Genomic DNA, 11,475 nt, shown 5'->3' with positions numbered 1-11,475 from the left:
ATTTTCTCACGACTTTAGACAATTATTGACGAGACTAAACAAGAAAGTTTGACTATTGTAAAATATAATACTTCACGGTTTAATAGTTTCCAAATTCTGAATATGTATTTGAAAATCAACATTTCTTAGAATTGTCATAAATCAAGTAGAATAGCGAAAGAAAATGTAATCTCTAGTTTCTTTAGAGTCATAAAACCGAGAAACCCTCGAAAGAATATAAAAAATATCTCAAGTGTCCTTTTCCATAGGACAATGCAACATGTGTTTACCATACTTGTGACCACAGAAATGGCTTCGAAAAGTCACGTACACATAGACTTTCATTATGCGACGAACTTTAATTATCAATTGTATAATATGAACATTATGAACAATTGACAATAATATTATATTGTTGCTAATTATGCAACATGAATGTATTATTTGAAAATGATATTATTAGTAAACTTTATCTAATTTATTGTTGTAATATTATGATATTGGATATATATATATATATATATATGTTTGTAACGTATTAATATAATTATAATATTATATTATGATATATTATCAAATTAGTTATCGTTATAATTGTTGTTTATATTTAAATATGATGAGTGCAGTATAATAGATTTATTGTTACTAGAAATGATGTAAATAATTAATAATTGTGTGATTAGTGTGAATGCAAAAGGGTTATGTTCACTCGTTGTGATACATGTTTTCAATACATAGAGTATGTTTATACGTGTATTAGTGCAGTGCAGTGTTAGTGTTGTGATTCTGAACACTTCATAGACTTTACAAACTATAACAGAGCATGCGCAAAGATTCTGCCATGGACCAAGGGCCAAATGCTCTCTTACGAAAGCAGTTCTACTTTGGAGTTCTTTCGTAATGTACTTCAGAGTAGTCCCAAAAACAGTTCTAAGAATAACTTCGACTTTTGTAATGTTTGACTTTAATATATAATAAATGTATTGGGTTTACTCGTGAAATGAGTCGGATTAATAATTAATTGATATTAATATTAATTATTAATTGATCTTTCTTATTTTCGAGGTTTTTCCCTCCGTTTCAACGGAAATTTACTTGTTTTATTTCGAATATTTCCGCTTCCTTTTCAAAGGATTAAACCAAGATAAACGAACATCGAATCAAATCGCGGATCTTACGCCTGCGCGTAAATAACGTAAATCCGCACGTAACATGATGTGGGAATGAAGGGTGTTTGTATTAATATGTATCAGAAGGTTGTCCCACTAAATACGTGTTTCTTAATAAAGTCAATTATAAACAATATAACTCCAGATTTATAAACAATAACAATTTATTAAATTAATAACGAAGATAATATAATTTAGAGGTTAGACGCGACTCTCGACATTGCCTGACGCACTTAGTAATTCCTGATTACATTCTGTATATCCTGGTAATTCTCGCTACTCTCTCATACACCTCTCATCCCTACTACATGCTTACCAGAGCTGCCAGGTACCCTCACCAAACGCAACTGCGCTTGCGCGACAAAAATGCTTCTATTTGTAGAATAAAACTTGTCCATCTAAAGTACTTTATATGTTTAAATATAAAACGTTTTAAAAATGCGCGGTTCATTTCGCCAATAAGATCATTTTTGTAGTGCAAGCTAAGTTGATTTGGTAAGGGTACTTCTGATTAGAAGGTAATTTTGTAAAAGGAGAAATTGAAATTGTTAAAAAAAAAGTTTAAAATTAAAGTGAAATGTTGAATCAAGTTAAAATGTTTTGAAAAAATTAAAATTTTAAAAATTACACCGTTAAACTGAAACTAAATTATAAGTAAAAAAGAGAAAAATGATTTAAATTTAAAGAAATAAATGTCTTTTACAAAATTACCTCCCCTCCTATTATTGATTATTTTAATTTATAAAAAAAAACACAAATGTGCTTTTGTTTTTATAAAAAATTTGAAAAATTCAAACAATAATCAATAAAAGAAGTAGCATGTTTTTTAATTTCTTAAAAAACCTGGTATGCCTTTTTACAGGCTGGTTCGGATCTCATAAGAGATCTCCCGGTATGTACAATGGCAAAAAGCCATCACCACCAGGACCGAATAATGTTTTGTTAAATTATTTCCGCAATTAAGCAGTATATTGTCCATCGTAGAAATTTGTATTTCCGGTTGTCGAGGTTCCTCCTTTTCATTGTCCTTTAAGAGATTTACTTAGTGCTGAAAAAGAGAAAATAATTACAAATTAATTAAATTTTTTAATATTTTTCATAAAAAAAACTATTTTTTAACTATAAATTTTAAAAACTTACATTTAAAAATGAATGTTGAAAGTGATGGGAAAAATTATTTCTGCAATTCTGCAGCCTCATGTTCAATGTCATCATTTTTTATCCGAAATAGATGGTGATTTTTTATGGAATCCTTTGGTATGATTTTCTCTTGAACAAGTGCAAGATTAAGAATATTACGCCCTGCATTTACGTCTCTTTCCCACGTTGTTTTGCATTTCGCACAATAAGTGTATCGATGGGGACTCTTGGATATTTTAAGTGGTCTCACACAGCGACTACACATTTTTGTTGTATTAAACTCATTTACTTTCACGACTTGCAATTTATCCTTTCCTAATTCTTCTGATCTTTGAAAAAGAGTTTGTTGAATACGTTTCAAAGGAGCTTTAGTGTATCCCTTGATAAAATTAGGTATTTCAGCTCCACCAATCCCTGCTGGAAGTAAATAGATAGAAACCTTTTCTCTTTTAATCCCTTTCTATTGCTAATATAGAAAGAGATATGAATAATGTATAACTTTTAATCTCTTACCTATACTTCTTTATGCCTTTCTATTCCTACCTTTATCAACTTGTTTGCTATTTCTTTTAATCACCTTTTTTGAATAACTTTTAATAGCCATTTTAAACCCTTCTATCTCTTTTTATATACAATCTTATTACAACTTTTTGTTATTTCTTTCAATCACCTTTTCTCTATTACTTTTAAAATCCTGTCTATTTCCTTGTATCTCTTTCAATGTTAGACCTTATAGACACTATTCTTTATACCTATTAATAACCTATTCTCAATACCTTTTAATAACCTGTCTATAAACTTCTATCTCTTTTTATGACAGAAGTTCTCGATACTCTTCTTTCTCCACATTTATAACCTTTTCTTAATAACTATTGATATCCTATTTATACCCTTCCATCGCTTTTTATGTAGGATCTTATTAACACTTATTTATTACCATTATTCCCATTATTGAGATAGAAAAAGATAGAAATGCGAGACTGCAAAACTATAAACCTTTTTTATTCCTTTTTATCATTCTTCTTTTCCGAATGTTATTCTTTTAATCTTCTTTCAATCCCATATTCTATCTCCTATTACTTTATTTAGAAGAGATAGGGATAGTTAAGAATATGGGGATTTGAGGAGATATAATAAGATTATCTCTTCTAATCTACTGTAGTATATCCCTTTCTATATACATACTCATAAACTTATACGCGCATGCGTCGATCTTCCCAGCTGTTATGTGTCATGGCGTCGGGTCAGTAGATCCGTAGATCAGAAAGCGTGTGTTATGCACTGTGCGATTGTACGTTTTTGTTTGAGTTTATAACTTCCATATTTTTATAGTTTATTGTAAATATATTTAACCAATAAATGTTTATCAGTAATAGACAACCAAAATTAGTTTTAAACTCACAAAGCATCGAAACTTTTCTAAAAATGTATTAAAGATTTACTTGCAAATTTTTTATAGTTAATCGTAATGAATTAAAACAACACGATTAAGAAACTCAATTAACAACAATAGAGAAAGTTTTTAATTGAAATTAATCGATTTCTTCTATAAGGGGTATCTCCTTTTTTACTTTCCTTTGGATTAGAAAGGATGTGAAAATGGATAGAGGAAGACAGAAATGTATGAAAAGAAAGAGATTGAAAAGTTCTATCTTCTTTAATTCACCACTTTGCATCCCCAATTTTTTATCTCTTTCTATATATTTTTTTCTATATATTTCTATATCTAAAACTGTATATAAAGAGATTAGAAGGGATAAAAAGATATATAAATATAAAGTTATAGAAAGAGATAAAAAAATTGTATCTCTTTTAAGTATCCATTTTGCATCTCCAAACTATTATATTTTCTAATCTTTTTTTATCCCCTTTTTTTAATCTCTTTGTATCTCTTTACTTCCAGCAGGGATAGCAACGAAACAGGGTTTCTTCTTTGTATCACCTACTATCCAATTCACAAGTTGATCAACTTGTCGCTTTTGTGCTGAATATCGATCAATTCGTAAACGCGTTACGGATCTTTTTTGATGAAGTGATTGGAAATTTTGTAAAAGATGTATTCTATATTTTGTTATGCGATGGCGATCTCGAGGATTAGTCATGCAAAAATTTTCCATCAATGGATCCTCAGCAAGTTGCTTGTAATATTTTTGCATGTCTATACCTTTTTTCTTCATTAATTCTCTTCTTCTGTAGTCGCCCATCTGCCATCTCATCATCCAACTACCAATGTAAATAGCTGAATCCTTTTTTACATTAGTGGTTGGATTAGGATCGTTTTCCCTACTGACGCCAGCCAGAGTCGCCCTCGCACCAGGATCAAAACCACAAAATTTTTTGTAACTTCCAACTTTCTTCTTTGATTGCACAACATCATGTTTTGTGGGTAAATCAAAAATTACTGACACGTCCACACCATTTGTCGTTATTGTACCAGAAAATTTACCACCATTCTTTAATTTTTTTCGACCTCTTTGGATTGATTTAAAGTTGAACATTGAATTCCACCTTTCTTCATTGTTCATTTCTCTTAAGCGCTTCATTTCATCGTCCATCTTATCAACTGCTCTTTGAAGATGATCCTTATTCGTTCCTGATTTTCTTTTCTTTTTTTGTAAAATTGCCTTTTTTTCTTTAATTTCTTGAATAACAGTTGCCGTTTGCAATTCTTTTAAAGCAGTATTTGTATAAACCACATGCTTCACGCCTAATGAAATTTGTGGAATTAACGTGAAATTCTTCTTCTTTTTATCATGAAATTCTTGTTGAATCATAATGAAAAATGGCAAAAATTTATGCCATTCTTCATCTTTTGTCAATTTTGTAAAGTCCAATTTTCTTCTATCATTATCACCCTTTTTCAGTAGTAAATCAGTAGGGAATCCTTTCACTTGACATTCATTTTTTTGCAGCAGGAGATTTAAAGCAGCAACAGATTGTTTATAAAATGAAGGCCTTCTTTTTCGAAATTTCTTTTTTTCCTTATTCTTCTCTTTTTCTTCTTCTTCTTCCTTATTCTTCTCTTTTTCTTCTTCTTTTTCCTTATTCTTCTCTTTTTCTTCTTCTTTTTCCTTTTTCGATTTTTTTCTTCGCCTTCTTGGCCTTTTTTTATAATAGACTTTATCGCAATGTTTGAGATATTTTTCCTGTCGAACATATCTTTCATCGCAGTAGTCTGATGTTTTTTTTTCTCGCATTTCATCTGGAAATTGTTTTCGAGATTTTTGAAATTCTTTTCTTTGTTCATTTTTAATGCTATTTTTAAAACTCCTAATTTTTATTTTTTCATCATTATCATTTTCGATATGGTAAACTGAACAAATTTCTTGAATTTCATCTACTTCCATATGATTTTTTTCTTCGTCTTCAATTTCCATTAATAGCTGCAAATATCTTCTTAATCGTGATGCTGCATGCGTCGTGAAATTTGTTTTAAAGTTTCGATTCAACACTAAAGCTGCCTCCTGAATTATTGCCGTTCTATGTTCTCCGTCATAAAGTGGAATGTCATTCCTTAATTCTTTATATTCGTTGACCATTGTATTTATTTTCGCATCCTGTTCAGTTACTTTACGTTGAGCATTTACTTTCTGCTTTAATGATATTAAAAATGACAGAAAGTCGGGACCATTGTTGGTCCATTTCTCCAACAATGATGGGCAATTTTCAACATTTTCAACATTCGTTTCTTCATATAGGCCGAATAATGCCATTGTTGTTGCCTCATACATCATTGATGAAACAACCTTTGCATCTTCTTCAATTCGATTTTTAATGTTTGCTGATTTACATAATTTTCCCAAACAAACTTTTACCGTATGCTTTTCTGTTCCCATTAATTCCAATCTTCTTCTCACTTTATGATGCAACGGTTTATCAATATTTTCATTATCCAAAGTAATTGACTTTCTTTTTCTGTTTGAAGAAACACCAATTGTAGATTTCTCGACACTGTATTTCTTTCGTTTTGAAGAGGGGCCAGCACCACTTTCAATTGATGAGTCAACACCTATAATTGGAAGAAATGAAAATTTTATTAATTTTATATTGAGAGAGATTAAGAAAATATAAAAGAAGAAAAAAGAATACAAAATTTTACCATCTCTTTTTGAAGTTGATGTTGAATGGGAAAATTTAGCTTCTTGCTTTTTCGATTTCTCTACTTTTGAAGAAGTGATTTTTAAATCAGGTCCAGTTGATGACGATAATGATAATGATGTTTCTGTTGGTACACGGTTAACTGAACACGGTGACAGCTTTTCAGGAGAATCACTTGGTACTGAAAAAGAAAAAAAGGAATTAAATAAATTAAAATTTTTAAATTGTTATTTTAATAAAATATTTTTAAAATGTACCCAGGTGAAAATGATTCATCGTACGAATCATTTTTTCCTTGGTTAATTATTAAAAACTTACATTTCAAACTTAATCTTTGACTATGAAATACTAGAAGAAAATAATTTTAAAAAACTTACATTTTAAACTCAATCTTTCACTACAAGAGAAAAATTGTTTCTCCGGAATTCCAGATTTTAGATCTTCAGTCTTTCCAATCGAACTGACACACACTTCTTCGCGAGATCTGGTTGGTGCTGAAAAATGAAAAGAAGGAATCAAATAAATAAAAAATAATAATTTTTTAATTTAAATCAAATACTTGAAGAAAATAATTTTAAAAAACTTACATTTTAATCTGAATATTCCACTCGAGCGAAAAGTTTTCTTCTCTGCTTTTCGAGGTTCAGCCTGCACAGTCTTTGGAGTTGATGACGATGAAGAAAATGTCAAATTTTCGTCAGATTTTTGTGTCTGTGAGTTTCCGTAGAAGAATCTAGTAGAATGTCCTTCACGAGATTCATTTGTTGCTGAAAAAATAGAGAATAAACAAATAAATTAAAATTGCTAACTTTACATGTAAATACAAATATTTTTAAAATACATCTGTTAAACACTAACATTTTAAACTCAATCTTTCACTGAAAGTAAAAGATTGTTTCTCCGGAATTCCAGCTTTCACATTTTCAGTCTTTCCAATTGAACTGTTAGACATTTCTTCGCGAGATCTAGTTGGTGCTGAAAATTAAAAAGAAACAAAAGAATTAAAATTAAAAAATTCCTCAATTTAAATCAAATACTTGAAGAAAATAATTTTAAAAAACTTACATTTTAATCTGAATATTCCACTCGAGCGAAAAGTTTTCTTCTCTGCTTTTCGAGGTTCAGCCTGCACAGTCTTTGGATTTGATGACGATGAAGAAAATGTCAAATTTTCGTCAGATTTTTGTGTCTGTGAGTTTCCGTAGAAGAATCTAGTAGAATGTCCTTCACGAGATTCATTTGTTGCTGAAAAAATAGAGAATAAACAAATAAATTACAATTGTTAACTTTACATATAAATAAAAATATTTTTAAAATACATCTGTTAAACACTAACATTTTAAACTTAATCTTTCACTGGAAGTAAAAGATTGTTTCTCCGGAATTCCAGCTTTCACATTTTCAGTCTTTCCAATTGAACTGTTAGACATTTCTTCGCGAGATCTAGTTGGTGCTGAAAATTAAAAAGAAACAAAAGAATTAAAATTTAAAAATTCCTCAATTTTAATCAAATACTTGAAGAAAATAATTTTAATTACATTTTAATCTGAATATTCCACTCGAGCGAAAAGTTTTCTTCTCTGCTTTTCGAGGTTCAGCCTGCTCAGTCTTTGGAGTTGATGACGATGAAGAAAATGTCAAATTTTCGTCAGATTTTTTTGTCTGTGAGTTTCCGTAGAAGAATCTGGTTGAATGTCCTTCACGAGATTCATTTGTTGCTGAAAAAATAGAGAATAAACAAATAAATTACAATTGTTAACTTTACATATAAATAAAAATATTTTTAAAATACATCTGTTAAACACTAACATTTTAAACTCAATCTTTCACTGGAAGTAAAAGATTGTTTCTCCGGAATTCCAGCTTTCACATTTTCAGTCTTTCCAATTGAACTGGTAGACATTTCTTCGCGAGATCTAGTTGGTGCTGAAAATTAAAAAGAAACAAAAGAATTAAAATTTTAAAATTCCTCAATTTAAATCAAATACTTGAAGAAAATAATTTTAAAAAACTTACATTTTAATCTGAATATTCCACTCGAGCGAAAAGTTTTCTTTTCTGCTTTTCGAGGTTCAGCCTGCTCAGTCATTGAAGTTGTTGGTGATTGAGAAACTGTCAAATTTTCGTCAGATTTTTTTGTCTGTGAGTTTCCGTAGAAGAATCTGGTTGAATGTCCTTCACGAGATTCATTTGTTGCTGAAAAAATAGAGAATAAACAAATAAATTACAATTGTTAACTTTACATATAAATAAAAATATTTTTAAAATACATCTGTTAAACACTAACATTTTAAACTCAATCTTTCACTGGAAGTAAAAGATTGTTTCTCCGGAATTCCAGCTTTCACATTTTCAGTCTTTCCAATTGAACTGGTAGACATTTCTTCGCGAGATCTAGTTGGTGCTGAAAATTAAAAAGAAACAAAAGAATTAAAATTTAAAAATTCCTCAATTTAAATCAAATACTTGAAGAAAATAATTTTAAAAAACTTACATTTTAATCTGAATATTCCACTCGAGCGAAAAGTTTTCTTCTCTGCTTTTCGATGTTCTGCCTCTTCTGTCTTTGGAGTTGATGACGATGAAGAAAATGTCAAATTTTCGTCAGATTTTTGTGTCTGTAAGTTACCGTAGAAAAATCTGGTAGAATGTCCTTCACGAGATTCATTTGTTGCTGAAAAAATAAAGAATAAACAAATAAATTACAATTATTAATTTTAAATGTAAATAAAATTTTTTCAAAAAACAACTTTTAAACACAAACATTTTAAACTCAATTGTTGTTTTCTCTTCATTATGTCAATACAGTAGATACTGGTACATGAATTTCTGTAAAAAAAAATTTGTTAAAAAGACAAAATAATAAGGGTGCAATCTAATAGCATCGTTTTGCGTTGGGTTTTGTAATTAGGCTATTTGGGTATTTTTTTAAAATTTTAGCAACTACAAGCTACTACTTGTGTTAATATATATATATATATATATATTTTAGAATTTCCATTACATTAAATTCACAAATTATTAGAGATCAAGCAACTATTTACAAAAATTATAATAAAATTCTTTAAAACGAAATTCAATTAGTAGTTTAAAAAAAATCTTTGAAATTCAATTATATTGTCTTGAAATTAGAAAATAATCAATTATTTGAGAAAATCATTTTCAAAAAGATGAATTATTTAACAAAATTTTCATTAAAATAATTATAGTTTTGATAGAAATTTGAAAAAAGTCTGCATAATATAATGTAGAGAATAAATAATTTATAAAGTTTCTAAAATTAATTCTTTTAATAGTCAAGTTACAAAAAGCAAAGCAAATAACGATGCCATGGGACTGCACTCGGGGACTTATTTTATCAACGATTATTTAATAAACTGTCGAATAAAAAAAACGTCCGTTTTGCCTTAATAAGGCTTTGCCGTAATACAGCTTTACGTCCGTCTGCCTTAAAAAGGCTTTGCTGTAATACAGCTTTACGTCCGTCTGCCTTAATAAGGCTTTGCTGTAATACAGCTTTACGTCCGTCTGCCTTAAAAAGGCTTTGCTGTAATACAGCTTTACGTCCGTTTTGCCTTAATACCCTGCTGGAAGTAAAGAGATACAAAGAGATTAAAAAAAGGGGATAAAAAAAGATTAGAAAATATAATAGTTTGGAGATGCAAAATGGATACTTAAAAGAGATACAATTTTTTTATCTCTTTCTATAACTTTATATTTATATATCTTTTTATCCCTTCTAATCTCTTTATATACAGTTTTAGATATAGAAATATATAGGAAAAAAATATATAGAAAGAGATAAAAAATTGGGGATGCAAAGTGGTGAATTAAAGAAGATAGAACTTTTTAATCTCTTTCTATTCATACATTTCTGTCTTCCTCTATCCATTTTCACATCCTTTCTAATCCAAAGGAAAGTAAAAAAGGAGATACCCCTTATAGAAGAAATCGATTAATTTCAATTAAAAACTTTCTCTATTGTTGTTAATTGAGTTTCTTAATCGGCGTGTTGTTTTAATTCATTACGATTAACTATAAAAAATTTGCAAGTAAATCTTTAATACATTTTTAGAAAAGTTTCGATGCTTTGTGAGTTTAAAACTAATTTTGGTTGTCTATTACTGATAAACATTTATTGGTTAAATATATTTACAATAAACTATAAAAATATGGAAGTTATAAACTCAAACAAAAACGTACAATCGCACAGTGCATAACACACGCTTTCTGATCTACGGATCTACTGACCCGACGCCATGACACATAACAGCTGGGAAGATCGACGCATGCGCGTATAAGTTTATGAGTATGTATATAGAAAGGGATATACTATAGTAGATTAGAAGAGATAATCTTATTATATCTCCTCAAATCCCCATATTCTTAACTATCCCTATCTCTTCTAAATAAAGTAATAGGAGATAGAATATGGGATTGAAAGAAGATTAAAAGAATAACATTCGGAAAAGAAGAATGATAAAAAGAAATAAAAAAGGTTTATAGTTTTGCAGTCTCGCATTTCTATCTTTTTCTATCTCAATAATGGGAATAATGGTAATAAATAAGTGTTAATAAGATCCTACATAAAAAGCGATGGAAGGGTATAAATAGGATATCAATAGTTATTAAGAATAGGTTATAAATGTGGAGAAAGAAAAGTATCAAGAACTTCTGTCATAAAAAGAGATAGAAGTTTATAGACAGGTTATTAAAAGGTATTGAGAATAGGTTATTAATAGGTATAAAGAATAGTGTCTATAAGGTCTAACATTGAAAGAGATACAAGGAAATAGACAGGATTTTAAAAGTAATAGAGAAAAGGTGATTGAAAGGGATAACAAAAAGTTGTAATAAGATTGTATATAAAAAGAGATAGAAGGGTTTAAAATGGCTATTAAAAGTTATTCAAAAAAGATGATTAAAAGAAATAGCGAACAAGTTGATAAAGGTAGGAATAGAAAGGCATAAAGAAGTATAGGTAGGAGATTAAAAGTTATACATTATTCATATCTCTTTCTATATTAGCAATAGAAAGGGATTAAAAGAGAAAAGGTTTCTATCTATTTACTTCCAGCAGGGTAAGGCT

At 29.1% G+C, this 11,475-nt stretch overlaps 2 protein-coding genes across 2 annotated transcripts; both read right to left on the bottom strand.

Moving 5' to 3' along the window:
- Positions 1–1,865: 1,865 nt before the first annotated feature.
- Positions 1,866–7,721, bottom strand: LOC122504276. Its single transcript, XM_043615311.1, has 7 exons — positions 7,452–7,721; positions 7,245–7,361; positions 6,974–7,153; positions 6,764–6,880; positions 6,388–6,567; positions 2,289–6,297; positions 1,866–2,196 (listed from the first exon to the last, which is right to left on the bottom strand). Exons 2-6 carry the CDS (start codon positions 7,336–7,338, stop codon positions 4,163–4,165), a joined length of 2,706 nt encoding a protein of 901 aa, XP_043471246.1. The 5' UTR covers positions 7,339–7,361; positions 7,452–7,721; the 3' UTR covers positions 1,866–2,196; positions 2,289–4,162.
- LOC122503811 lies at positions 7,352–9,184 on the bottom strand. Its single transcript, XM_043614530.1, has 9 exons — positions 9,151–9,184; positions 8,881–9,060; positions 8,674–8,790; positions 8,403–8,582; positions 8,196–8,312; positions 7,925–8,104; positions 7,723–7,839; positions 7,448–7,631; positions 7,352–7,361 (listed from the first exon to the last, which is right to left on the bottom strand). Exons 1-9 carry the CDS (start codon positions 9,179–9,181, stop codon positions 7,352–7,354), a joined length of 1,116 nt encoding a protein of 371 aa, XP_043470465.1. The 5' UTR covers positions 9,182–9,184.
- Between the last annotated feature and the right edge of the window lie 2,291 nt (positions 9,185–11,475).

Source organism: Leptopilina heterotoma, unplaced genomic scaffold (assembly GCF_015476425.1).
Source record: "Leptopilina heterotoma isolate Lh14 unplaced genomic scaffold, ASM1547642v1 Lhet_11, whole genome shotgun sequence".
In the NCBI taxonomy this organism is placed as follows: Eukaryota; Metazoa; Arthropoda; class Insecta; order Hymenoptera; family Figitidae; genus Leptopilina; species Leptopilina heterotoma.
The sequence above is the reverse complement of the archived record's forward strand: the minus strand, read 5'-3'. Positions and strand labels throughout refer to the sequence as shown.